The 26,665-nt window shown below is 36.8% G+C and overlaps 10 protein-coding genes and 1 non-coding gene across 15 annotated transcripts in view; 4 read left to right on the forward strand and 7 right to left on the reverse strand.

Annotated features, from left to right (window-relative positions):
- LOC18023952 (lon protease homolog 4, chloroplastic/mitochondrial) overlaps positions 1-1,091 on the forward strand; it is a 5,151-nt gene extending 4,060 nt beyond the window's left edge. Inside the window, 2 exon segments of the mRNA XM_024159524.1 lie at positions 172-816; positions 918-1,091. Of these exon segments, the coding sequence (XP_024015292.1) occupies positions 172-816; positions 918-1,091 (819 nt within the window).
- A 404-nt stretch (positions 1,092-1,495) lies between these two features.
- On the forward strand, positions 1,496-4,090 carry LOC18023954. The gene is made up of 7 exons (XM_006407967.2): positions 1,496-2,208; positions 2,368-2,628; positions 2,702-2,811; positions 2,880-3,085; positions 3,166-3,414; positions 3,510-3,707; positions 3,803-4,090. Exons 2-7 carry the CDS (start codon positions 2,377-2,379, stop codon positions 3,985-3,987), a joined length of 1,200 nt encoding a protein of 399 aa, XP_006408030.2. The 5' UTR covers positions 1,496-2,208; positions 2,368-2,376; the 3' UTR covers positions 3,988-4,090.
- A 352-nt stretch (positions 4,091-4,442) lies between these two features.
- On the reverse strand, positions 4,443-6,969 carry LOC112088957 (lon protease homolog 1, mitochondrial-like). The gene is made up of 8 exons (XM_024159525.1): positions 6,901-6,969; positions 6,565-6,666; positions 6,403-6,450; positions 6,170-6,307; positions 6,012-6,059; positions 5,496-5,921; positions 4,737-5,375; positions 4,443-4,616 (listed from the first exon to the last, which is right to left on the reverse strand). Exons 1-8 carry the CDS (start codon positions 6,967-6,969, stop codon positions 4,443-4,445), a joined length of 1,644 nt encoding a protein of 547 aa, XP_024015293.1.
- A 225-nt stretch (positions 6,970-7,194) lies between these two features.
- Positions 7,195-9,528, reverse strand: LOC18023910 (zinc finger matrin-type protein 2). Its single transcript, XM_024159648.1, has 10 exons — positions 9,386-9,528; positions 9,199-9,282; positions 9,082-9,106; positions 8,912-8,994; positions 8,298-8,330; positions 8,125-8,203; positions 7,905-7,957; positions 7,743-7,803; positions 7,535-7,617; positions 7,195-7,410 (listed from the first exon to the last, which is right to left on the reverse strand). The coding sequence occupies exons 1-10, from the start codon at positions 9,401-9,403 to the stop codon at positions 7,318-7,320; spliced, it is 612 nt and encodes a 203-aa protein (XP_024015416.1). The 5' UTR covers positions 9,404-9,528; the 3' UTR covers positions 7,195-7,317.
- A 49-nt stretch (positions 9,529-9,577) lies between these two features.
- On the forward strand, positions 9,578-9,649 carry TRNAP-CGG. Its single transcript has one exon. It is a non-coding gene; the product is annotated as a tRNA-Pro (tRNA).
- Positions 9,650-9,816: 167 nt separating this feature from the next.
- Positions 9,817-13,358, reverse strand: LOC18023911 (serine-rich adhesin for platelets). Of its 4 annotated transcripts, none has more exons than XM_024159896.1 (5): positions 12,945-13,358; positions 12,570-12,690; positions 12,277-12,332; positions 10,599-12,179; positions 9,817-10,500 (listed from the first exon to the last, which is right to left on the reverse strand). In XM_024159896.1, exons 2-5 carry the CDS (start codon positions 12,688-12,690, stop codon positions 9,871-9,873), a joined length of 2,388 nt encoding a protein of 795 aa, XP_024015664.1. In that variant the 5' UTR covers positions 12,945-13,358; the 3' UTR covers positions 9,817-9,870. The 4 variants fall into 4 exon arrangements, with proteins under 4 accessions (XP_024015664.1, XP_024015663.1, XP_024015662.1 ...); XM_024159895.1 differs by having other exon boundaries at positions 10,599-12,182; XM_024159894.1 differs by having other exon boundaries at positions 12,277-12,335.
- A 2,054-nt stretch (positions 13,359-15,412) lies between these two features.
- LOC18023912 (pectinesterase inhibitor) lies at positions 15,413-15,985 on the forward strand. The gene has a single exon (XM_006407971.1). It carries the CDS (start codon positions 15,413-15,415, stop codon positions 15,983-15,985), a length of 573 nt encoding a protein of 190 aa, XP_006408034.1.
- Positions 15,986-16,268: 283 nt separating this feature from the next.
- Positions 16,269-20,023, reverse strand: LOC18023913 (ATP-dependent DNA helicase Q-like 1). 2 transcript variants are annotated; one of them, XM_006407972.2, is made up of 10 exons: positions 19,874-20,023; positions 19,434-19,774; positions 18,639-18,890; positions 18,341-18,504; positions 18,097-18,193; positions 17,959-18,002; positions 17,406-17,520; positions 16,879-17,232; positions 16,565-16,789; positions 16,269-16,461 (listed from the first exon to the last, which is right to left on the reverse strand). In XM_006407972.2, exons 1-10 carry the CDS (start codon positions 19,986-19,988, stop codon positions 16,357-16,359), a joined length of 1,812 nt encoding a protein of 603 aa, XP_006408035.1. In that variant the 5' UTR covers positions 19,989-20,023; the 3' UTR covers positions 16,269-16,356. The 2 variants fall into 2 exon arrangements, with proteins under 2 accessions (XP_006408035.1, XP_024015543.1); XM_024159775.1 differs by having other exon boundaries at positions 16,309-16,457.
- Positions 20,024-21,719: 1,696 nt separating this feature from the next.
- Positions 21,720-22,314, reverse strand: LOC112089013 (defensin-like protein 205). The gene is made up of 2 exons (XM_024159862.1): positions 22,211-22,314; positions 21,720-22,078 (listed from the first exon to the last, which is right to left on the reverse strand). The coding sequence occupies exons 1-2, from the start codon at positions 22,275-22,277 to the stop codon at positions 21,879-21,881; spliced, it is 267 nt and encodes an 88-aa protein (XP_024015630.1). The 5' UTR covers positions 22,278-22,314; the 3' UTR covers positions 21,720-21,878.
- A 406-nt stretch (positions 22,315-22,720) lies between these two features.
- On the reverse strand, positions 22,721-23,376 carry LOC112089012 (defensin-like protein 204). Its single transcript, XM_024159848.1, has 2 exons — positions 23,310-23,376; positions 22,721-23,129 (listed from the first exon to the last, which is right to left on the reverse strand). The coding sequence occupies exons 1-2, from the start codon at positions 23,374-23,376 to the stop codon at positions 22,957-22,959; spliced, it is 240 nt and encodes a 79-aa protein (XP_024015616.1). The 3' UTR covers positions 22,721-22,956.
- A 554-nt stretch (positions 23,377-23,930) lies between these two features.
- Positions 23,931-24,715, reverse strand: LOC18023914. The gene is made up of 2 exons (XM_006407973.2): positions 24,441-24,715; positions 23,931-24,196 (listed from the first exon to the last, which is right to left on the reverse strand). The coding sequence occupies exons 1-2, from the start codon at positions 24,664-24,666 to the stop codon at positions 24,051-24,053; spliced, it is 372 nt and encodes a 123-aa protein (XP_006408036.1). The 5' UTR covers positions 24,667-24,715; the 3' UTR covers positions 23,931-24,050.
- Between the last annotated feature and the right edge of the window lie 1,950 nt (positions 24,716-26,665).

The following is a 26,665-nucleotide window of genomic DNA, read 5'->3' on the forward strand; positions in this document are numbered from 1 at the left end:
TTCATGTAAGTGAGGAATCTCCTGAAAACCGGGAGTTAAAAACCCCCAAGAACCATTTTGAGAAGTAAATCTTAAGGTATGTTTTACAAGTTCCCTCAGACTTTTAAATTTTTTTTTGTTCCCCCCCCCCCCCCCCCCAAGAATCTAAAATCATTTGACTGTTTTTGGCAGATTGCTTTGAAACTAGTACGCGAAGGAGCATCCGCAGAAGCACCTGCAGTTTCGGCTGATGTTGCTGACGCTGAAGATACTAAAACTTTGGCCAACACTGAGACCTCTGAAGAAGGATCCACTGTGTTGATAGATGAGTCAGCAAATGGGGACTCAACAGAATCAACTGAAACTGTTGAAAAGGTTGTGGTTGATGAATCAGACCTTGCAGATTATGTTGGAAAACCGGTATTCCACGCAGACAGGATCTATGAACAGACACCAGTCGGGGTTGTAATGGGTCTAGCTTGGACGTCTATGGGTGGCTCAACGTTGTACATAGAGACAACCTTTGTAGAAGAAGTAAAACGCAAAGGCGGTCTTCATGTAACGGGCCGGCTCGGGGATGTGATGAAAGAAAGTGCACAGATAGCTCACACGGTCGCGAGAAGAATCATGCAAGAGAAAAAACCCAAGAACATGTTCTTTGCGAATTCCAAGCTTCATCTTCATGTTCCTGAAGGATCCACACCAAAAGACGGTCCAAGCGCAGGCTGCACCATGATCACTTCGTTGCTATCACTTGCCATGAAGAAGCCTGTAAGGAAGGATCTTGCAATGACCGGAGAAGTCACCTTAACCGGTAGAATTCTTCTAATTGGCGGCGTAAGTCTCTCACACACACAATACAGTTACTCTGTTTTAGCTTTTTGGTTACCCAAAATATTTCTACTAAGTTGATAAACTATACACAAAATCTCTCACAGGTTAAGGAGAAGACTATAGCTGCGAGACGGAGTCAAGTGAAGATGATTATATTCCCGGAGGGTAACCGTAAAGATTTTGATGAGCTCCCGGAGAACGTGAAAGAAGGGCTCGATGTTCATTTCGTCGATGAATATGAGCAGATTTTCGAGCTAGCCTTTGGCTATGACCATTAGAAGAAGTCTCTCACTTGGTATCTTCCTATGTTGTTGTTTTCACTATGTATCAATTATCATTGATACTTCATTCGTTAGGCTGATCTAACTCTTCTTACCACAAAGATGGCTGTTGTAAAATTTTCTACTAATGAGGGTAATTTATATATGAAATTGGATATTTTTGGAGTAGAAATCAAAACCCTAATCGTAAACATTTTGTTGTTAAATTAAAAGATTCAGAATCCTTTTTCCAACTTCACCAAGAGCTTTTGTGATGTAAACATAGAATGAAAAAAAAAAAAACTTTTCGAGTATATAATGTAAGGTTATAATCTTTGGATTATTTTGTATCGAAATCCATCGGCACAAAAAAAAAGGACGATCGGTAACACTTATAACAACTATTTGAGTCCAGTGATCATTCTCTTCTATTATTGCATCAAAGTCAACAAACCAATAGACTAAATAGAAACAGACTAAAACCTAAAACCCAAAACCTAATTTCATCATTTCTCCTTCCATATTACCCAGCAATCCAACGAGGGAGACAGCCCATTTTGAAGAATACGACTTCAAAATTCCAAAGGCTTGTTGTAAGATTAGATGACGATCGATTCTGGATCCAGGGTACCTCTGTAGTGATGTCTCTGATCGGGATAGTGTTGCAGCGAGAAGCGATGGGATTCCAGATTCGCCATGAGAAGGGACAATTGAAGAATTCCCGAATCTCCGGAGATGAGTTACAGAGGAGACACAGGAAGCTTTTCCGAGGGATGCCTTCTCTTCTCCGGCGAGAAACGGAGTGTGGGCTTCGCGCCGGTTGTTTACCGGCGGGATGCTTTTTTTCCCGAAGAGACTACAGTTTCACTTCATTAAAAGAAATGCTGACGTGGTAAAAGAGTGGCTGACGTGGAAAAAGGATGGCTGACGTGTCTCCCTTCAACTGCAAAGTATATATATAGACACGATGATACAAATCAAAATCACGCCACTTCATCATCTGTCTCTCATTCTTTCACTCTTTCATCGTCTTCTTCTTCTTCATCTTTTGCCTCTTTGCTTCAAGAATCAAAGAAAACCAACGGTGCAAATCCCACTTCAGCATCGTCTCTCTCTCTGACCCCTACTCTCATCTGTAAGTTCGTTCTTCTTTTTTCATACTGTCGTATAGATTTAGGGGGAACAGAGCAAAAGAAAACGAAATTGTTTCTTCTTCGTCGTCCTCTTCAACATGGATCTTGATTCGCTGTTCTCAGGAACTAGTAACAAAAGATTTCTTCATCTTCTCTCTCAGGAGAACGAAATGGCCTCGAATCCTCCCGAAAAGCGGAAGCCTCTGAACTACCAAATTTACAAGATCATCGTTGGTCAATGGACTTGCGAGTCCGTGTACCTGGATACTCTCATCTTCAAATGCCTCTTCCCAGCAAAGAAACTGGTTTGGGAATATCTGGATTACAGTGTTGCTAACAGGGAAAGGATAAAGAAACGAATTGAGATTGATTGGGCTGATATATTGTCTATCAGAAGACATACTAATTCACTTGAAGTTGAGGTAATAATCTGTGTTCTTACACATTCTGCTTGTTTTTTGAGCCTAGTGACGATAATTCTTTTTTAAATCGTAGCTGAGAAAACCTCCAAGATTCGTAAAGGAACCCAGTCATAGGCCATATAGAAGTACTGAGTGGATTGCGACTGAAGAAGATTTTACCTCGAATCAGGCTTCTGTTTGCAGGTTTGCTTCTTTTTGGTTTTCGTATGGATGAAATAGATTTCAAACCCTAACTTATGTATACGTAACAGGAGGCAAACATTCCATTTTACTCCTGGGGATCTGCAAGAGATCATGGAGAAGCTTGTGTCTGGCGATAAGTTCTGGTCCGACCTCGTCAAGATCCCTTTCCCCACTCTACCAGAATCTCTTTACTTTGAACAAAACGGGAACAACGATAACCAGTCTCAAGGTAGCTTCAGCGTCAACATGGACCTTCTTCACCACCAGTCTCAAGGTACTTAACTTTGAACCTTACACAACTTATTTTATATGCGGGTCTGTCTATTATATGAAGAAAGACCGTTGTTATGATAGGATTTGGTCGTGTTCAAGCGGGAGAAGGGAACTTTAGAATGGCAACACAGTTCTTGCCTAATGATGGGAGGCAAGTTTCATTTGTTCAATTGCGTGAGGCGCAGTCTCTCCTACCATCGTCTCAGTTGATGAACGAGCAATATAACAGGTTGTTGCAAGGCAGGAGCCAGATGAGAAACACATGGGGATTACTTGGGACACAAACAAATATGATGTCTGGCTATGGAAACAACAACAGAAATTCTCAAGGTACTTAACTATGAACCTAATGCAAATACTTTGTTTAAATATGATTCTGTATGCATGATGAAAACAGGAAAAACAATAACCTACTAATTTGATAGGATCTGGTCGTGTGGAAGTGGGAGATAACATTAAACAACATGTATGGGATGATTATGGGAAGCACATTGGCGTAGTTGGTGAAGACATGAGCCTAGTGAGAATCACAGGAGAGTTCCATGGGACGCAAACTAACTCGACGATGCTTCAAGAAGGGATGATGTCTGGCTATGGAAACAACATGAACAGCAATTCTCAAGGTACTTAACTATGAACCTTATGCAAATACTTTGTTTAAATATGATTCTGTATGCATGATGAAAACAGAAAAAACAATAACCTATTACTTTGATAGGATCTGGTCGTGTGGAAGTGGGAGATAACATTAAACAACATGAATGGGATGATTATGGGAAGCACATTGGAGTGAGAATCACAGGAGAGTTCCATGGGACGCAAACTAACTCGACGATGCTTCAAGAAAGGATGAGGGAGAATCTTGATAAGGATCGTAAAGGTTTTTTGGTAGTATATAGGTGATCTAGGAGGCAATGGCTTGAATGAGTAATGACTAATGACTATAACTGAAACTTCGGAACTATGTTTTTTTTTTTTTTTTCTGTGGGTACAACACTGTAAATTTGGGGAGATTTTTCTTGGTCGACGACCATCCATTGTGGTACTTGTAAAAAGATCGTGTCAATGTAGGAATTCTATTATAATTTCTAAATAAAGAAAGGAGTTAGATACGATCTTAAACTTCTAATTTGTTACATTCTATATAAATGAAGTTCACAAAAAAAATAGTACACTAATCCATAATTGTTTTTATCAACTCATCTTATTTTCTGAACTTATATAAGACAAAACGATTTATCTTAGCAAATACAAAGAATAAGATGATGCTATTACCTAAACCATGCAAAAGTAGAAGAAAAAGAATTAAAGAATGGATGAAATTTGGTCGGGTCACAATTTACTTGTTTGGTCTTCTTCTAATGGTTATAGCCAAAGACTAACTCGAATATTTGCTCATATTCATCGACGAAATGAACGTCAATTCCTTGTTTCACGTCGTCCTCGAGCTCATAAAATTCTCTCCGGTTAGCTTCAGGGAATATTATGGTCGTGACTTGAGTCCGTCTTGCACCTATGGTCATCTCCTTCACCTGAGATACAGAGTAAAAGGGAGATTTTGTGTATAATGGCTCTTTCACAAGAACTTAAATCGTTAGCTAAAAAGGCTAACAGAGTATAGTAATAGTGTAGTGTGTTGACTGTTGACTTACGCTGGCAATTCCAAGAATTTTACCAGTTGGAGTGAGTGTTCCGGCCATTGCGAGATTCTTCCTCACAGGTTTGTCCATGGCCAGTGATAGAAAGGATGTGAGAATGGTGCAGCCTGCGCTTGTACCGTTAATTGTGGAATAAGTAGGCAAATATATGCTAAGCACGGAATCCTCAAAGAACGTGTTCTCAGGTTTTTTCTCGAGGAGGATTTGGTAAGCGAGATCAAAAGCGATGTCAAGACTTCTTAGCAACTCTTCTCCAGGTTGGCTCCTTATAGGGAGACAGCCTTCGCCATCATGTTTATCTTCAAGTGTTGTCGTCACATACAATGCTGAGCCGCCTCTGTACGTCATAGCTAACCACATAGAAACCCCGACATGTGTCTGCTCATACAAAGCTGATTTGCCAACATAATCTTCAATTCCTACCCTTTCGTATTCTTCTCTGAAATCAGTTTGATAATCTTCATTATTACATCCAAATACTAGATCAAATATTTGCTTGTATTCATGGACGAAATGAACGTCGAGTCCTTCTTTCAAGTAGTTTTCGAGCTCATCAAAGTCATCCCGGTTAGCTTCCGGGAATATGATCGTCTTCACTTGGCTCTGTCTTGCACCAATTGTCTTCTCTTTCACCTGAGAGTGGGAGAAAGAGAGATTTTGTGTGTAATGGCTCTTTTATTTGATGCCTTGGCTAGAACTTAATCAATAACTAAACAGAGTATTTGTATTGTAGTGTGTGTGTGTGTGACTTACGGAGCCAATTCGAAGGAGTCTACCGGTTGGAGTGATTGTCCCGGTCATTGAAAGATTCTTCCTCACAGGTTTGTTCATGGCAAGTGATAACAAGGATGTGGTGATGGTGCAGCCTGCGCTTGTGCCTTTACCTCTAGGTAAATCTAGGCAAAGTATGGAGTTGGCAAAGAAGTTGTTCTTGGGTTGTGTCTGGAGAAGGATCTGTTTGGCAACTGTGTAAGCGATGTCAGCGCTTTCTATCGTCTCTTCCCCAACATATCCCGTTACATAGAGGTAGCCTATGGCTTCAGCTTCCTTGATAACTCTTGTTTCCATGTATAATGTTGAGCCACCTGTTGATGTCAAAGACAGAGCCATAGCAACCCCAACCCGTGTATACTCATCCATAGCAACTGGTCCTGACTCTGGCAGAAGCTGATTCCGTTCCTTCCCAAGACCCAGTTGTTTGTTAAACAAGTCAAGTAACAAAGTCTTGTTTAAAACATCTTTTAAGTATGGTGAGAACCTGAGAGATACCTCTATCTTAACGATTTCCATTTCTTGTCTACCCAATCGAAGCGTCAACTGCAGTCGTTTATGAACAAGGACCGATAAAAATTATCAGAGACGCATTCAAATACCAGGTATCTAAACACCAAAATTATATATAGAAACAAAATATATAATACACTTACATCAACTTCTTGTATAACTTGTTGAGCTTGGTGTTTTCTACCACATGGTATCGCGGCTCCAAAATCAGGTAAATATATATAGAACTGGTCCTCCAAAACTGGTCCTGACTCTGCTTCAGCTTCTGGCAGGAACTGATTCTGTTCCTTCCCAAGACCCTTTTGTTTGTTAAGCAAGTCAAGTAACAAAGTCTTGTTTAAAACATTTTTAAGTATGGTGAGAACCTGCAAGATACCTCTATCTTGACGATTTCCATTTCTTTTCTACCCAATCGAAGCGTTAACTGCAGTCGTTTATGAACAAGTACCGAGAAATCATCAGAGACGCATACATGATACATATTAGGTATCTAAACACCAAACTTAAATATTTAAAACAGAATATATAATACACTTACATCAACTTCTTGCATAACTACTTGTTGAGCTTGGTGTTTTCTACCACATGGTATCGCGGCTCCAAAGTCAGGTAAATATGGGTACCTGAAGTCGCCTATATGCTACACAAGTTTTCCAAAAGGAGAAAAACGTTTGCTAATTAATACTCTTTATATATATCCCAACAACCTCTAGTGCGCACCAAAAAAAAAAGAACAAAAAATTAACTCCTTAAACAAAAACAATACATCATCTTATCATGTTTTGATTGGTTGGATAGATAAAACATACGTGAAAGTAGATCCAAAGATGAGTTTCGGAATTTCCTTCTCTAAGCGGTAAGATAATAAACTAACCGTTGATTTGAAAGTTGTGTTAGACGCCAGATCATGCTCTGTCTCGACTACTTTAGTCTCGGTCTCCATCGCCGTGTGTCTGGTTCCCAACTCGACGGTGAGCTGACTCGGCTCTGCTCTAAAACCCTTTTCTCCTTTGTAGTAAACTAATAGTCAACTCTTCTTTAATGGTACTAGAAAAGCCAAAATAAATAAAAACATAACAGAAAAACATAAAAAAATCCGTCTTAAGGCACAATGTAAACTGTAACGCTTTCGTCAAAGCTTCTAAAGAGAAAAATTTAAACAAAACTATTTCTCCTTTTGTAAGGCACAATGAAACGATCTCATTATGAAATGATAGATTACAAAGTATCAAACTTTGGATCAAAAACGTTTTACAACATAAAGACACAAATGATCAAATGATGATGCTCCTCATGATTTTTTGGAAGATCCGAATCCCCCAAACCCCATCATCTCTGCAACCTCGGGATCCATTTCAGGCTCCTCTTCCATCACCTTCCCTTTCTGGAAAAATAAATTTTGAAAAACCACAAGTCAGATTTCCAAAAGAAAATCATAATAATGGCCAATCAAAGAAAAAACAAAAAAATAGTGAGCTCAAGAAGACATCTTATCTATTGAAACTTGCCTTCTTCTCTTTCTTTTTCTCCCGCCGCTGCCGTTTTAGTTCTTCCTCTTCTTCTTGCTGTTTCCGGATCCGTTCGTCCAAGTCTATTCCCATATCATGAGCAAATTCAGATATCCGAAATCTACTATGCATTAGAGAATAGTTTCTGTTTTCTGATGAAACATCAGACTCCGTGTAACTAAGAGATGGGTGCTCTCAGAGGTCTTACCTTGTTCTGTGAAAGTTCCAGGCGTTTTACGCTTCTTTAACACCTCGAACCGCTCCTGGACCTAATGCATTCAAACCATAAGCACTTTTGTCTCAGATTCAGTCATATGCAAAACACCATGAAAGCATTTAAGTACATAGTGCCTGGGAGAAAAAAATGTACTTGTTCAAGAGAGGATCTCTCCACCCGCATAGACATTCCCAACGCCCTTTGATCTGCGAGAAACATAAACAAAACCGTCTAGTTCATTACATTTTGCAAACAAACTGAATATTCCATCCAACAATTTAATGGCTTCAAACTGAATTTGATTTCTTTCGTTTGACTTGTTAGAAATATGGTGAGTAAAGAGCAGATTAAAGGGTCAAGGGTCACCACGTACGTTTTTTCCCATTTATGTGATCCAAGTAGTTTGCCGAATCTTTAACAACACATTCACAAACGCGACAGAAATAACCGGCCTGTGGGAAGACAAAGAGCATTAGCAGATACCCGTGTAACAACAAGTGTTTTCTTAAGGTCATATTTGCGAGTAAACCTAGAAACAGCCATTACCTGCTGACTTAGAGGCGCTACCGGTGTAACAACCTGGTAATATGAGCAAAAGAACATCAGATTATCAAGGACCCTTGGACAAAATTGCCATATCAAAAGGAATACAAGGACTAAACTGATATCAAACAACCTAATATTGATTCAGCTCATATATAAAAAACACTCGTGCAATAACTAGTTGAAACATCAATGCCGTCCAAACATCAAAACAATAACATGATATATAGGTAATCATTCCCCAACCTTCATCTGTTTTTCAGGGAACACAAGAACTTTACCCAATAAAGCACACCAGCTACTATGTATTATCAGGTACTCTTAAAAAGGATCGATCGATCCATAAACCAAATGTGCAAGCTTTAAAGTGGATTCCTCATGTAAAAGAGACCCAGATAGAACATCATCCGTGACGCAGCTGAGTAGCAGACTCGCTCATCCAAGAACAAATGGACAAATTTTACTTCCTTAATTCTCTTTGTTAGGAGATAAGCCAAAGCTAAGCTTGCAAGTTTCTATTCAATCCAAATGGTGCCATCATATACGAATACCACTAAAAATAAAAGGGTTATTAAGAGCCGAAAAAAAAAAAGGGTTATTAAGAGAGATAAAGTCACCTGTGTCTTCCCCAGACGAGATTCCAGGTCTACATGATAATCTCTATGCTTCAAAGGTGCTCTTTGCACAGGAGGGCCTTTGGCTGCAACAACAACCCTAGTTAATGACATCATAGATTTCAAAAATTTTAACTTTTTTTTCATAAGCCAAATCAAAGAAGTAGCCTTACACCGAGACTTAGACCGGTCCGACTCCTGCATCGAGAAGAGAAGAAAACCCGTTTTCAAAACTGAAACTTGAACAAATTAGAGATTGAAAAATAATATTCTTGTTGGAGAAACCAAACCTTGTTTTCGCGTTCACGTGCTCGTTCCCGATACTCTTCCGTATCGAACTTCTTTCTGAACGTGTTATCAACCCCAGTGGTAGTCTACAAAATCGAAGCAAAACACAAATCGAAACTCAGAATCGAATCGTCGTTACCCATAACCCAAAGTAGCAAGAGAGAACCATAGGATCAAGCGTATGCTTACGGTGTTGCTAGAAGCCATTGTAGAACACAAAGGTAAAAGGTTTGAGGAAGGAGAGGATACACTGATGTGAATATAAATTCGACCCAATTTTTTCCGGTCCCTGAAGAACAATAGAGTCAGACCCACCGCACAAAGACGGCAATTTCTTTCACGATAATAATTAGTTTAACGGTGCTAAGTAGCAAACGACTAGGGCGTTTGGTCTAGTGGTATGATTCTCGCTTCGGGTGCGAGAGGTCCCGAGTTCGATTCTCGGAACGCCCCCCCTTTAAAATTTTTAATCACACTTTCACAGAAACGCCTTCCCGTTTCGCTTTAATTTTTTTATACTCCATGCCGTTTGGATATAAAATTTATTTTCTTATACTAGTTGCCATCTGTGAGAGATATTCAAAGAATGCTTCTCTTTCTAATCATGCTTAACAAACACATAGAAACAACAAATCATTGTGTGAAATTGGACAAACATGAAGAAGATTGCTTTGTTAGAAACACAAGAGAAGATCAATAACTAAGTCATCAACTAATTCAGAAAAAATCTCTTCTTCAATCTCAACTGCTTCTTCGTAACTCTCTCTCTCGTAATCAAGCCATTTCCCTTCGAAACTACTCATGTCATTGTCAACGAGCTCATCCATCATCATCTCTCTCATCTTTTTCAATCCCTCAATCTCTTTCTTCACTTTTTCAGCTAAAATCTCTTTCCTTTCAAACAAAACCCCTTCTTTCCCCAGCAATCCTCTGTAGCTTCCCATGAACATCTTCTCGCATTTGAGTGTTAAGCACTGATTCACAGATTCAAACAGCGTCATTCTCTCGATCTTGCCCCGTGCATCTCTCTTACCTTCAAGTTCATCGAAAAGGTTGAAAGGTAATATATCAGTAGCCACCCCCAAGGAGATTTCTTTAACCATCAGTTGCCCAGAGGCTATGATCTCGTTTATGTACTCGAGCTCCCAGTCATAGCCTTCTTCAGCTTCTGCTACTGAGAGTTCTCTTTCTTCAATCTCATGGTGAGGTTCATTGTGTGAACTTGAGATACTCTCGCTCCAGGATATCTGGAGATCCTCCGCTTCTGTTACATTGCTGAAGCTGTTAACTTCCTGCTCTTCTACCTGCATCAAATGAAAATATGAAAATTTCTCAGTAACTTGGTCGGAAAACATTATGGTAATACAAATATAACGACTAAAAGAAACAGTATCAGACTAACCTGGAATTTTCGGTTATTGTAGAATGAAGTAGAGTCAGAAACAGATTCGCTCTCTGATGAAACTTTATCCAGATCATCTGATGGCAATGATATCGTCCCATTCACCCAATCCTTTGAAATGGAACACGAAGACTCTTCTTCTTGGGTAAGGCTACTGCTAGATGACTCAATCTTAGAGGTTAGCTCCCCGAGCTTTTGTTCCAACAGAATGTTTAGAGAATCACCGTCGATCGCACTGAAACTAAGCGCACACTGTCTATCTTGATCTGTCTTTTTAGTGGAGGATCGTGAATCCGATGATATACCCTTGATCGGGGATGAGAAAGTGAACGAAATCACATCCATGTCCTTCTTCCGATCATCTTCCTCTGTCTTCAACCGGCCATCAACGGTGATGTTACATTTTATCAACTTTTCACTCCTTTTGATCCGTTTATCGTTGATATTTCCGGGTTCTTGGACACCACTTGGCGGTTTTTTGTTGCGGGGAAGATTCTTTTTGCGGGAGAAAGGTAAAGTAGAGTTTTTTTCCGCCGATGTTGCTGTAAAACCAGGCTTTTTAGATGTAGTTCCGCTTTCTACCAAAACCTTGTTTACAACTTTGTTCATCACTTTGCTGCCTTTCTGGTTTGAAACAGACGTCACAGCGAATTGGTTCTGTTTCTGGTTATTTGGCTTGACCACAGTTTTCCCAGTGCTAGCAGAAGATTCTTTGAGACCATTTTTTATCACACGGTTCTTAGTGTCCATCTTCTCCTTCTGGCCTCTGTTGCCACTTGAGGTCGTTGAGCTGTTTTGCTTATGAATAGTATTGGCCTTTGCGTGCGCAGATACAGAAGGCGGCTTCACTTTACCCTTCAAACCATCAAAACTGGTTTTACCCAATAACGTATTTGTCTCCTGTGTCTTGAGTGATGATGTAGTTCTCTTATCGTCGTGCTTTCCTCTTGAATACTTATTGTTGCGGGTACCATTAGAGATTTGAGGGCTTGGTCCTCTGTGTGAAGCTTCTAGTTTCTCCTTCAGATCTCTGATCCTCATTGGAAACGATGAAGAAGAATCAGATGGTGAAAACCTTGGCTTAGCAGCTATCAGAGGACTAGGCTCAATCACTCTCGAAGCTGCTTCCATTACATAAGCAGGATTTCTGGACTGAACATAGCCAGGACTCCGGATAGGTGACAAAAGCCTACTGTGAGTGACAGAGATTGGTTTAGCTGACCGTGGAGGTAACGTCTCTGTTTGAAAGCGGTCAATAGGCCGGGTACGCTCGTTATTCGTTCTCGAATCCAAATGGTCCCAAGAAATACCATCATAGTCAGTGCGGAGATTTACATAACCCAAATTCTCATAGGCATCCCATGTACTTGCCTTGCGTGAAGATCTGAGGAAGAATGGATCAAAATCAGAATTTGACCGAGGTTTCAGGGAATTTGACACAGGTAGAGACTCTAAACCCATGAGCCTCCCGACTACACTCGGGGCTCTTGAACCTTGTCCGTCATCACTAGTAACAGTGGATGTCGAACAACTCGAGTCGCTTCTCGGATTGTAAGTCGAATTCTTTCCAATCTCATCAATCTTCTAAAGAAAAAAAAAAACAGATCAAAGACTATTGGTTACTGTCATTCACTAAGTTCAAAAGAAGAGGGGAAAAAATGGTACTGAGAAGCCTTACCGGAGAGTGCCATGACTTTGAGGGGTTTTGAGTATTTTGTTTCTCTTGCTTTGATGCTTCTGATACAAACAAAGAGGACAAGACCTTTGAGTTTATTGAACAAGAGCCCAAAGAAAAAATGCATTATCTTCGATTCATCCACACAAGAAGTCATTTTTACGACATAGAAAAAATTGAATCAAAAAGCATGACGAGAATTCAACAAAGGGCTTCAGCAAAAGGAACCATTTTCTATAACCTATACCAGACATTTGGTAAGAACACATATAGTATTTTTGTTTTGCAGACATTACCGGAGGGTTCTAAGGTGATGGTAGAGGAGAAGAGCTTCTTCCGGGATTTACCAGGCCAATCAAACAGATTTAGGAACCCTCCTTTCGTTCGTTTCCCCTCAATAGCCTCCGTTTCTATCATCTACAGATCACAACAATTGAATCACTTGTACGGAATGCATGATTATCATACTTGACATTGGATTTTGACTCTTAAGTATTTCAGAGCTCAGCCAACTATTTCAGATTGATTATCTATTAAGTTTTTCAATGATGAGGACAAAAGGACTAAATTTTGGACAGTAACCGGATAAAACAGGAATACAGACAAATCAAATGATTCATCAGACCAAAAGTAAAACAAAAAAAAAAACTCATAAATGCGTAGAAGGGTACCGCATTCGATAGTTTCTAAAACGTTCACAGGAAGATGTTGGCTCGGAGAAGAAAACCCAGAAGTGTCGAGCAAAATTGGGCCAAAATCCAAGCGTGATGAGAAAAATCTGTGAAGCTGAACACTGAAACCCTAAAAACCAATGAAAGCCTTTCACTTTTCTCTCCCTCTCTCTCACTGAAAATTTCTCAAACCTACCTGAACCCAAATGGGTAAAGAAGAAAAGCACGACGAGAGAAACAAATCAGTGGAAAGAACGAAAAATTGAGTTTTTTTTAGAAATGGGTCAGAGGAACAAGAATGGTAAAGAGAGTGAGGACGAAGAAAACGGATACAATTTACGATTTGGGATTTGGAAATTTGGGATTTTGGGATTTGGGTTTGAGTACAGACCTAAAGAAGAAGCAGCGGAGAGAGCGCTCGTATAAAAAAATAAACAGATGCAGAGTGTGAATTGATGTGACAAGAAGAGAGAGACTTTGAATTAATCTCTCTCCACCTCTGGAAATTAAATGTGTCATTGTTTTCTGTAAAAAAAAAAAAAAAGACTTTTTGGTCGATATGATGAATTTTGTGTTGGTGAACAGATAGTCAGATACGGATTTTAATGTTATTGCAAGAGAAAATCGATTGTACATTGATTTGAAGATGAAGGAACAAACCAATTGCGCAAACGAAATGACTACATTATGCAGTCGTTTAAACTTCCAAATCTAAAACAAATTTAATTCTTTAAATCACAATATATTGTTATATATCGATCGAATCACCACTAGTGAGAAAAGAAACTTATCTTCTGTCCTCTGTTGGAAAACATTCGAACATCAATTAAGTACTGAACGTAATCATCTGTTGGAGTATAATGATATATATATATATATATATATTTAACTAAATCGATTTTCTCTAACTTTAAACTTTTTTATTTATTTTAAATTCTCTCAACCTTAACTGCTTAAACAGAGGGTATTATAAAAAACTAATGGTTATAGATCTAAAATCGTCTTCATCATTTTTTATTCCAGAAATGATAAAAATTATCAAAACTCATGTAACTAAAAGATTAAACACTAGCGATATACAAGTTCTATATATTGGAAATACTAACAGAAATTTGAAAATTCAATGAAATATATAAAAATGATTTGTTACAATAATATTTATAACTTATAAGTATATCAGTGATTTTTACAAGTATATTATTAAACCAATGATGTTAAAATTAATAGTATATATGTTTTAAATTTTCGATAACACAAGCGAGATCTCTATTAAGGATCTCTATATTTTATTTATGATCCAACCAACTCCCTTCATTAATGGAGGACTCGTAAGAGGACCGTAATAAATCGCATCATCTCTAGCTTCGTTAACATACGTGCCATGGTGAGGCTTTGTTGCAGGGCCCTGTCGATAGCCGAGAAACTCCGCAGAGATCTTATAATCAGCTCCTTTGTACACTCTACACACGATAAAGAGCGGTAGATAGACGTTATCGACGACACTGAATTGGTAATCTTTTCCGCCCGGTCTCAGATAATGGACACCAAAATCCTGTATTTTTTTTATGGCACTCTTTCTTCTATCGTCACAATGTACCTTGAGCCATCTTTTTTTGTGAAAGGCGGTTCTTGATTATGATTGTTGTCGTTCTCGCTTCAAATAGATTGATGCAAAGGATGAAAACAAATAGAAATATTGAAAGATTTTTCATTATTTTCTTTCTAGATGTTTTTCTCATGTTTTTTGTTTTGTTAACTTGTTTTCTTGTTTATCGTTTTATATATATACATGTGTGCTTTGCTAGTTTTGAATACACGTTTTTCTTTGTGTTGTTCTATTATTAGACATTTTTCTAATTCGTTTCCGAAGCAATATATTTACAGTGGATTAAAAAATATGTGATTAATCATACCAAAAAAAAAAAAAAATATATATATATATATATGTGATTAAGATATGTGGTTTACACTTTTCGATAATATTGGTTTCTTTTGACAAATAAAGTTTGAAAACACTTCTTATGGTGGGAAAAAAAAACAATTAGAAAATATGTGCGCATTGTGCGGTTAGGCCCAACGAACAAATATAAAACATCAAATGGTATTATTATTGAACTATATGTGTTTTAACATTCATCTACTATGTGACACATTAAGAAACTTATCTTAATTATGGCGTTAAGTATCCTTTATAAGTAGAAAACAACAACAAAAGCATAACGTTTAGCGGTCAATGCAATTGCTTCTCTAACCAATGCACAAAAACATAAACTTATGTATTCTTAACAAAATTAATTAATAACGCATTCATTCTTCAAACAGTTTTATCTGCATAATAAATTGGGAGAACAATTCATTAAAACAGGAGTTGCAATTCCACAAGAAAAACAGTATATATAGAAAGATTAGTCATTCATACAACAACACTAAAACATCATACAGATTTTAACATTTATCTAAGGCAAGCAATGGGTATTTCTTGCATCACAAGAAACACATATCCCATCCCCCTTCTTCTTCTTCTTCTGATCCTAATCATCGTCCCTTCGTCTTCTTCATTTGCTCCCACAGACATCGTCACAAAAGTCCTCCTCATCAAACTCTGCTCACAATCAACAATTCACAGTCATCGCTTTTGCGTCAGATGGCTAACCGCAGATCACAGAACGACCTCTACGAACATTCATGGCCTTATCGAGCTCACAGTCGATAAAACTCGTGCATTTGGTCTGAAAAACCTAGCATTGATGAACGACTTAGCAAGAGGCTCAGGTAATGATAAGCAGCTCAAGAACGCTTACGAGTCATGTGCGAATAGTTATGGCATAACGATCAAACATCTTGAGGAAGCTAAAGAGTTTTTGCGAAATAGCTCTTTCCAGTTAGCATTTCACGCTGCTTCTAAAGCGCATGATTATGCGTATTTATGCAAAGATCAGTTCGATGGACCTTCTAATGAGCCGCCTTTTGTTCTGCATCGCAGTGAGAAGCTTATCGAAATGTGTTACATTGCTAGGGATTTCGCTCGACTTTTCTATTAACTTCATTTTATGTTTCACCAGCAAAAGAGAGGATAACTACAACCCAAAGAAGAAGAAAAACTCAAATCCAGTATCTGAATTTTTAATAAGAAATTTTGTTTCTATAGTTCATTTTTTAAGTCGTTTCTTTGGGTAGAAATCATTCTTCTACAACATGTAAGTCGTTAAAACCAAAAATATAACATTAAGAGACTACAATGAGAACAAAACCTTGGAAATACTCGAACTTTCAATGTATCATAAGGGAAAGAACCAAAAAAAAAAAAATCTACTACTACATCAAAACTTGATTTACTATTTAACTCTCGTCATGTGAACAAAATTATACATCCATGACAGGTTAAGTCATCGAAGATCTTATTAAGATTAATTTAGCTCTTTTCACAATTATCACAAGGATTTGAACTGCTTTTACAGATCCTTGGCTCGAATGACTCTCCAAAGTACTCTAGTAACATCTGTCTTCTGCATTCTGTCTGAAACATTTATAAATTACGACTTATTAAAGTAAAATCTTCAAAATATATACAAAGGGTTAACTAACACAGCGTTCTTTTTCAATTTTGAGAACGATATTACCTTGAGTTCACAGTATTGCTGCATCTTCTTGGCCTGAGCCATGGCTGATTTGAATCTATCCATGTTTCTACCTTGTCCGTTGCGCAGCATGCAGACGACTCTGCTAAAATCTTTCTTCTGGTACAAGCAAATGCACTGCGCTTGAAGCCCGTCCCTTCCTGCTCTCCCTGACTCTTGGTAGTAGCTTTCTATCGCTTTCGACAAGGTGTTGTGTATAACGAAGCGCTGCACCAAAAACGAGGAATAAAACAGAGGAAAATGGCAGAAAATTGGTAGCAAAAAGGCGGCAACAACTATGAACAGGCTTGACTTACCACATCTGCTTTGTCTATCCCCATCCCAAATGCAATGGTTGCACAAACAATCCGAACTTCCCCGGTTTGCCATTTCCTCTGAACATCAACTCTCTGCTTGGCGGGCATACCAGCGTGGTAATAAACGGTTTTCACCTTGCATTTCTCGTTCAGAAACTTTGCAACATCGACACATTCGCTTTTGGAGAGACAGTAAACGATCCCAGACTGATCCTTGAACCGATCTCTTAGCAGCTCTTGCAGCTGTTTCAGTGGCTCCTTGGTCTTGTTGATCACCTCGTACTTCAAATTGGTTCTGTCAAAGCTCATCTTTAGAACCTGAGCCCTGGGAATTCTCAGACTTTTTAGTACGTCCTGTCAGAATCAAAATGGCGATAAAGCGGTGTTCAGATCATGAGGAATCACAAAATATGTTAAAGTAAGATTGTTTTCTGAAGCTAAATTGAGAATCAGAGCAATGGGAATCCTCAGAGCTCTTAAACCTGTTCCCAAGTTCAAGAGGATCTTATCATGTTGATACTTATCACCTGACAGACTGATTCAGTTGCCGTTGCTGTAAGAGCCATCACAGGAACTTGGGGAAAGTTCTGCTTAAGACATCCAAGTTCTCTGTAGTCTGGCCGGAAGTCATGTCCCCATTGGCTGGAAAAAAAAAGGTAAAAACACTAGCTTTAGTCAGTACCAAAAAAATGACTATGACCATGACAAGCCAGCACTTAAAAGGGAGTTTTGATAGTCAGATACTGGATGCAGACACCCCAAAACTGAACAGTCAGTTTTTCTGCTGCAGAACGCTAAGTACAGAAGCCGAAAGTTTTAACTTTTTGATCAGCTTGTTGACCTATTCTAATAAAATGAAGCTACTGACACCCACTAGATTCCAACATGCTCAACCAGAATGTTATAACATGTTTACCAGATAAGTATTTTGAAGATATAATTGAACTTCGAGGAAATTTTCCTAAGGTCGGAGCCAAAAAACTAGTTTTGATGTTAAGTTGGTGATGGTGAATAATCAGAGAACATTAATGTAGATCACAAAGTTATAATGTGTAAGAGAAGGGCATAAAGTTACTGTACCTCACGCAGTGAGCCTCATCAACCACAAAACCCGCGAGCAGGCCCTGTTAATAGAGAGGATGTTTAGTCGTTTTCTTAGATCTGGAAACTTTTTGATATCAATTCTGCAATAGCAATAATAAAAACTCAACAAGCTACCTTGCGGTCTAAGCATCTTAGTGTCTCCAAAAAGGAAGAACTCCCAGCGATTTTCTCAGGTGTCACGTATAAGAGTTTACATGACGGTTTGTCTCTTCTGCAAGCAAAATGTCAGTGCACATATAAGCTTATTAAAACAATATAGATGGTTATATCTCCATTAGATTAAATTGATGAATAAATAATGCCTGTCAGAGATACTTGGATATTGTGAAAATGAAAGAAACGGAGAGATGATATTCACCTGAGCTCTTGTAATACAACTGCTGCTTGGGAAGATGTTTGCTGAGAGTTCAAAAAAGTCGCTGGTACTCCGAGCTTAAGGTTCAGTGCAACTATCTGATCCTGGATGAGGGATAACAGAGGAGATATAACTATGGTAACTCCAGCTTTTAGTGTTGCAGGAAGCTGTAAAACAAATAAAAAAGACGAGAAATTTACTATGGATCCTGTGGAAATATAAGCTAATGGTTATTGGACTAACTACTCCTAAACGAATCCAAGCCTTCAGGAGCCTAGATGTAGAGGTAAGGGATCGTGACCTGGTAACATAAACTTTTTCCCCCTCCCGTTGGCATTAGGACAAAGCAATCCTTCTTTTCCATATATGCTCTACATGCTTGATGCTGCAGGGGCCGAAACGCCTTGTTCCCAAAAATCACCAAGTTTGCAAATTCCAGATCATCCAACGACTGCAACTCTTCGTAACTTGGAATTTCATGGTCCTTTTCTGATATCTCTGCCGAAGGTTTTCTGCCTGAAACTGTTGAAACTGAATCTTCCATGGAATATTCCTTCAAAGTAGAGCAATTCATAAGTTTCATTTTAAAAAAGAAGGTAGTTCAAGATATATGAGAGATAGCGAACCCAGAAACTGTCGAAGGACAGCCAAAATAGAAATCTTTGAATTTAATCATAGGCACCCAACCCAAATGAATGAAAAAGCAGAGTCTTTGTGATAAAAGCTGTTCTTTCGCAGCCCATTAAACCCCACACTTCTCACCATATGTTTTGTTTATCCACAAAATAAAATTGGTTTATGAGGACCAACAAGATTCAATGAGATCAAAGCAAACTTACAAAAGTATTGACCTCAGATATACAGATTTATTTCAGTTTCAGCTTGCATTCACAACCAAAGACAATATGTTAAATGAGTCCACCATGAAATTTTCTTTTTTCACACGGGTACAGGGTGCTTGGAAACATAGAGACATCTATCAGTGGACTGCAAGTGAATGAGGGAGTCTTTGCCAAACGGGCAAACAAAAAAAAACTTGTTTTCTCTTTCTTCCAAAAAACCATGAAACCAGTAACTGCAATGTTAAGAATCTTACCATAGATCTCAAAGAGTGATTTCTGGAGCCTGTCTGCGATCTCCTTGGAAGTTCCAAATCATTATCCAGCTCCATATCTTGCGGGTTTTTCTTTGGCTCATGAGAACCTTCAGTGACATGAACATCGACTCTTGAATCATCATCATCATCACCACCATCAGTCTCGAATCCGTTATCACTAGGGTTAGCTTTGTAAAACATTTCAGCCAACGTTCCTTGAGCTTCAGACTCTAGAGCCTGTATGTCATCCCATTCCTCGGATCCGTTCTCGAAATCAGCTAACGCCGCAAGAAAATCATCTCCACATAATTCAACAGTGATGAAATCCCGACCATCATCACCTTTCGGCAATTAAAAATCAGATTCAGATGCAGAAGATAACCCCAGTCGGAAAAACCGTACTAGTGCCAAATATTGAAATCTGGATTCGAATTTGGTACCGTAAAGAGCGACGAATCGATCCAAGCATTTCTTCGAAGAATCTTTATCGAATCCGAGTTTGGTAGCTAGGCTCAGCAATCGAGCTTTCTCCAATTCGAGATCCTGACCCTTCATCTTCAAATACGGGTTTTCAACTCCGGCAACAGAAGCAGTGATATTTCCCCGGCGGCAATTAGAAGAATTACAGTAAATAAAATCTGCTAAAATTTTAGAGACTTCCGGGCAATAAACCTCAGGCTAGGTTTTCCCGCCATTTTCGCAACGTTGCCGTTTTATTTTCCAATTGCTGGGCTTTCAGGCCCAACTCTTTTTTTTTCCAAACATAGTTTAAGATCTTCCAGACCGGAATTATCGACCTCCCTCCGGTTCAATCATAGGCCGGTTAAATTGATTGGTGAGAACAAGAAGCCTTTAATCTCTCTATCTGTGGATCGAAGTCAAACTTATTACTTCGGTCTCAGTCCTGAACATTTTCTACTTTTTTGTGGAAGTGAAATTAGGATTTGTTTGATTCGGGGATTTAACAAATAGTTTCTTCATTTTTTCTCTTTTGTAGAAACTGCAAGCTGTTTTCCTTACAAATAAAGGTGAGGGCTTTACATGTAATACAAAAAAGTCTAGATGAATGACTATTTAGATATTATGGTAAAGATATTTTAAGCAGGACTAACGAGTATGGCTTGGCTGTATGGGTTGCAAAAGGTCAAACAAAAATTTTCAAAAAAAGCCAGGTCCCAATCTTATATTTATATTGGCGGCAAACATTTAAATTCAACTGTATAATCAACCAGTACTTTAGTTTTCCTACGGATATTTCCCTAAATGGCTAAATCTACAGAGATCATTTTGGTCCCTTTAATAGCTATATAGCTCGGGCCATGTCCAAATTGGCCACTTGATGCTTAGGGAAGGTCTCATTAAAGTCAAATCTTTCTCCCCTTTTGTTTGTCTATTAAAAAGTAGACTCTTTTGTTAAAAAATTATAGTTTTATAATAATATCTGGAAAACAAATACAAAAAGTAGTGCATGAATATACAAATATTTTAAATTTTCATTTGTTTATTTCCGTTAGGCTGAAACTTACATATATACTGCTTGGGAAAGAAGTAATTATCGAAACTAGTGTAGAAAAGCAATCACAATGCATGGCAGTAGTTTGCTAGATTGGAAATATCTTTGGATAGGAATGGTTGCCTCAATCATTCTTAAATGAACCTTACTTACTTCATTTTTGTATGACATTTTATAGTTTTAATCATGATTTTATTTAGTAAACGACGACGTATAAAATCCATTGTGCAGACTAAGAAGTTTATCATCACCAATAATGTCGTAGTGTCTTTTTTTTTAATGTCGTAGTGTCGATCGGCGTATATTCTATTCAAGATAATAAAACTCAAATAAATATGTTTATTTATCAATGCGACAGTCAAGCTAGCATGTAATCGTCATGTGTTCGTGGATAGACCACTCGTTAAACAAAACTGGATATTTCGCACTTTTTCACATGTGTTAAATAAATTATGCAATAACTAATTTTACTTGTTTCGTTTATTTTAATAGATAATTTAGAGAATCGTGACCGAAAAAGGAAGATAAATTATAAAATATCATACCAATTTTTGTAATTCAAAATTCAAAATATATCTTTGGGAAACAATATTTTCCCCTTAAAAATTCTAATGTTAAAAAAATGAAATCAAAGAATTACTAAATAAATAACATGTTTACAACAAGCACTTATAGGAAATAATCAAACCTACATATATATATATATATAAATTAGAGATTACGTAATTAAAAGATAAAACAAATTTATTATTATTAAAACGAAATAACCTCAACATGAACTTACAATAGACGTAGAGGGAAGCAGTCATTAGCTTCGTCCTACGTACTATTTTATTAAAAAGTAAACAACTCAGACAGAAACTTAAATCGAATAAACCACGCACATTCTTAATTTTTAATTCGATACGAGTTTATTCGTAAACTTTGATAGTTTAATAATGACCATAGCAGTGGCAATGCTCTTCATGGTCATTTGTCAAATGCACTCCATGGTCATGATCCTCACACTCTCCTCTACATGACTCGTGGTAATGCTCCGCGCATTGAGCTTCACAAACGCTCTCTTTACATGGGTACGGCACTATGGCTTCGCCTAAAAACTTCGTACATGACGCCTCGCTCTTGGGGATTTCTAAATACATATCGAACATTCATTCTGATTACTATATTGTATATTGAAAGACGCATGTTTCTTGATTCATATATGTATAAACTTATGCATTTATATGAACTTTTTTAAAAAGAGTACTAGAAGTGAGATTACCGGCCGATATGAACAAGACAACGAGCAGAAGAGAGGTGAAGAAGATGGAATTGAGGGTCTTTGCCATTTTTATAGCTTTTACACTTATTTGGCTAATTAATAGTTTCTTTCTGTTTTCAGAAACTCAGGTGATACTAATCTATTTATAGTAAAATATCGTTGACTTTAAAACTAGTTAATTGATAGATGGCCTTTAAAAGGACCAGCTCTTACAGTCTATAATTTCCTATCAAACATTTTTTTTAATTGAATTGAACGTATTTGTCTTTTTTTTTTGGGATCAAAAACGTATCTTTCTATTTGTATTACGATTTTCTTACAAAAAGCGAGATAGCTAGGTAGCATAATGCTATAATGTACGTGGAAAAAAAGAAAAGAGCAAATATTAGAGGTGATTCTACAAAAGCAGAGAAGGAGAAGACCACAAACAAAACACAAAAAACAAAACACAAAACAACATCATCGTTTAATCTAAATCGTTTACATACAAAGTAAATTACGTAGACAAAACACACAAAAAAAGCAATTGTATTATTAAAAGGAAACAGCATACAACATGATCTTTTTAGGTTTTATAGAGTTAGGAGGGAAGCACTCATTAGATTTGCCCCATTATTTTACTTTAAAGTATATCTTAACACTGTTACACACACATACCATTAGTTCGAACATACCACACTTACATTACGCTATAGAGATATATGATCTTATTCTTTTGTTACTCGATACGAGTTTACTTGTAAATTTCAGTATTTCCCGTAGCAGTGGCAATGCTCTTCGTAGTCATGCTTCTCACACTCTCCTTTACACGAGTCGTAGTAATGTTCCGAACATACGGCTTCACAAGCTTTTTCTTTACATGGGTAAACTGGGGCTTCGCCTAAAAACTTCTTACATGTCGCCTCGCTCTTCGGTATTTCTGTACATGTCCAACATCAATTCAGATGTATATATATATATATATACATACATTATATTTGATTATGTTGAGATTAAATAAGAAAATATATAATCAAAGAACGATGTTACTTGGTTTATCTATGTATAACTTTTTGCATGCATGTATGAAATTTTTGGAAAAGACTAAAATCGAAATTACCGGTGGAAATTAACAAGACGACGACCAAAAGAGTGGTGAAGCAGATGGAATTGAGAGTCTTTGCCATTGCTGTACCTCTTGCTTTCTTTTTTTCTTACACTTAGTTAATTGATTCTTTCCGTTTTCAGAAACTTGGGTAATACTAATCAATGGGGATAGTGATCTATTTATAATCAGGTTTTGTTGACTTATCAAATAGTTTAATCATATATACTAGATTTGCGACGTCGCCGTTGTATTCTCACACATAGATAGCCTTTGGTTAGGCACAACTCTTAAATTCCATAATTTCATTTTAAAGCCATGCATGCATTTGATAATTCCTCTATCTACCAATTATTCTGTCAATTTGTGTCGTTCTTTTTTTTTTTTCTTCTAACACATACTATTATATTATAAAAATACCCTTTTTGTTTTGAAAAGTTCCTAAACTCTTGTAAAAGTATCTGAACGTTCGTATAAACTGGTTCTACTTCCTTAGCTTTGGAATTATCTTTCATTAAAAAAGAGTTGTGGTGTTTTGGAACGCATTTGAAAAAAGTTGTGGTAACAAATAGTAATTAGACATATAAAAACAACGTTATTTATTGGATTTGGAAGGTAAATTGAATATAATGTCATCAAAATACAAAATGATCACGATTAACAGAATAAAATAAAATAAATTGAATTAAATACATACATGAGTTTGTTAGTCTTTTTATGTCAAACTACTACACAAATAATAGACCGTATAGAAAGCTATATTCCATGAATAATCTTCGAGCATTGGACCTTAATCCATTTGTAACTCTTCCTCAAAGATGTCTTCATTTTTCCTTCGGCTGAATATAGCTTGTATTTCGCCACTCGTCTCTTTCTCTTTATCTCAGGATCGTTCCACCATCCTCCGATTATTACATTTATAAACAAACATATCCACAATGTTAGAAACATTATAAACGCCATTTCATTATTTGTGAAAAACAAGGTTTGATCAAATCATACAGCAATGATTATTTTAATCGCAAATTGTGTGTTTATTGTTACACCACCGGAATCATTGTTAATAAATTTTGCAATCAAATGCAAATACAAAATTTAGTTGCAGCCTATAGATCCATATGATGGTTTTTTTTTCGTAAATGTTACCTTTTAATGATGTTGAATGAGAAGATCTTCTGGGTCTAACAGGCAAGTCCCTGTAAGAAATCTTGCGCCATAGATCCGATGTCATCGGAGATCGATTACGCTTTGATTCTCTAACAACATAAATTCCTCTGACTTGTTTTAAATCAGTAGGATTAACCAGTTGGAGGTTCCGATCTCCTTCGTACGATTTGTAAGATCGTACTTTAGGAGATTGGAACTCCTCCATCTCGGTTTTACCTCTTTTTTTCTTTTTCTTCTTCTATTTTTTAAAATGTTGTTATATTCTGGTATGATAGAATTCTATAGTATTTGGTTTTAAAATTTGAACCGTGTATTTCGGGAGAGGCACAATATGTGGTGGAAAAGAAAAAGAAATTGTTATAACAAAATGATCCAAAATAGAAAAAAAAAACTTTTTAGCGAACAATAAAGGTCAATACAAAATATCACACATAGTCTTGACCTTAAATAGATATGGTCTTTCTTTTTCTTTCCTAGCTCTCATTGATTTTTTTTTTTTGTTTTCTGAGGTTAAGGTTCAACAAAACGGTTCCATTTTATTAATAGAGTAAAGGTCCGAACCAATTGCACTGATGATTCAGTCTCGTAGATAACCGCGAGTGCTGATTCTGCTGAATCGGATTTATATGCTGAAAAAAAAGGAATGCTCGTAAAGATTAATATAAAGACACATTGTGTTTTTCATTCGTTTAACTCTAAAACCAACACAAACATAAAGTTCAAAAAAAAAAAAATTAAAACAAACACAGTTCATGTTTATTGAATGGAGGCTATCAAGTCTCCCATATATATGTATTCTCTCACTCTTTGTCCCTCAAGTAATTTCCACATATTCACCTCGTACCATCTCCTCTTACTGGCCATTTCCATTTGAAACTCAAAATTCAGCCGAAAAAAGCATCTAGACACGTTAAAGATGCCGCTTGTACTTGAAAAGTTATTTAGAATATTCAGTTTGCTCTTCGTAAACTTGAAGTTTCATACCCTTTTTCACAGAAGTCAGAATGATATTTGTTTGCTATATATACCTAGCCTTGTCAAACCTCCTAGTTTACACATACATTTACGAATGGTATTGAGTTTGATTTCTTATGTGTATGTAGCTGTGTAATCAAGATCCACAAGACTCAGGATTTAAGCTTCTAAAGAGTCATGGAAGTACATGACTGCCATAGTTTAGACGAAGTTTCAAATGCGTATGTAATTATGTATATATGTATACACCTTTAAGGCTCTAATTAGTTCTAAAAGTTATTTTTGCGATGCATGAAATCCGTATTCATTTACATAGTTTTTAAGATATACACAGTTGAATAGTATGGATAAATATGTGAACCCTAATTCCTAAAATTGATTTATTGTAAACTGTAACAAGTATGAGAGGAGATACATTTCAATTTATTTTTTTACTCTCGCTTTCATAAAACTAGAGTGTTCGTTTTGTTTTTGTCCTATAGTATTGACCCAATCGTTAGATTCATCATTTACAATTTGAAAATATTTTTATACGTGAAATATTTTAAACAAGCAAAGCTTTAGTTAACACCGTGCCACTTGGCTCCTTGCATAAACAAATTCAAATCTGAACTAATTTAGAAGTACAATTACCCAATAATTAATTAGATATCCATGTTGTAACCCAATACTTAGAGGGGTGTTATTAGAGAGTTGATTTATAAAGATTTTTAAAGTTTAAGATTCTATAGTTATTGGTTTGTGGATTTTTACATTCTTAATAGATTTCTCTGTTATTCATTTAGAGATTATAAAAATCAGTTGTTATTGATATGATGATTTTTATAATCTAATCAAAATCCATTGTTATTCAAAAAGTTTAATAGATAATTCTGTTATAATCTAGTGTTATTGGCATAATGATTCTTTATAATTTAATTCATAAATCATGATTCTCAAAATACTACATATATCCCTTGGATTCTCAAAATCTGTCATATTAAAAAATTCTTAACAGATTATTTAAATCCATAAAACTCTCTCTAAATTTCACAAATCCAACAAAACTCTTAAAAATTTGATAAATTTATGATTTTTAAAATCAACTAAAATCTTCATAAATCTAACTCCCAATAACCCCTTTTCATATGTTAATATCTGAACCGGCGGACTTTAGGCGGGAACGAATTATCTTGGTTCTCCTCAAGTTGTCTTACGATTTCGAATTTGTACCCGTAATGTTTTAAAAA

Source organism: Eutrema salsugineum, unplaced genomic scaffold (genome assembly GCF_000478725.1).
Source record: "Eutrema salsugineum unplaced genomic scaffold, Eutsalg1_0 scaffold_13, whole genome shotgun sequence".
NCBI lineage: Eukaryota > Viridiplantae > Streptophyta > Magnoliopsida > Brassicales > Brassicaceae > Eutrema > Eutrema salsugineum.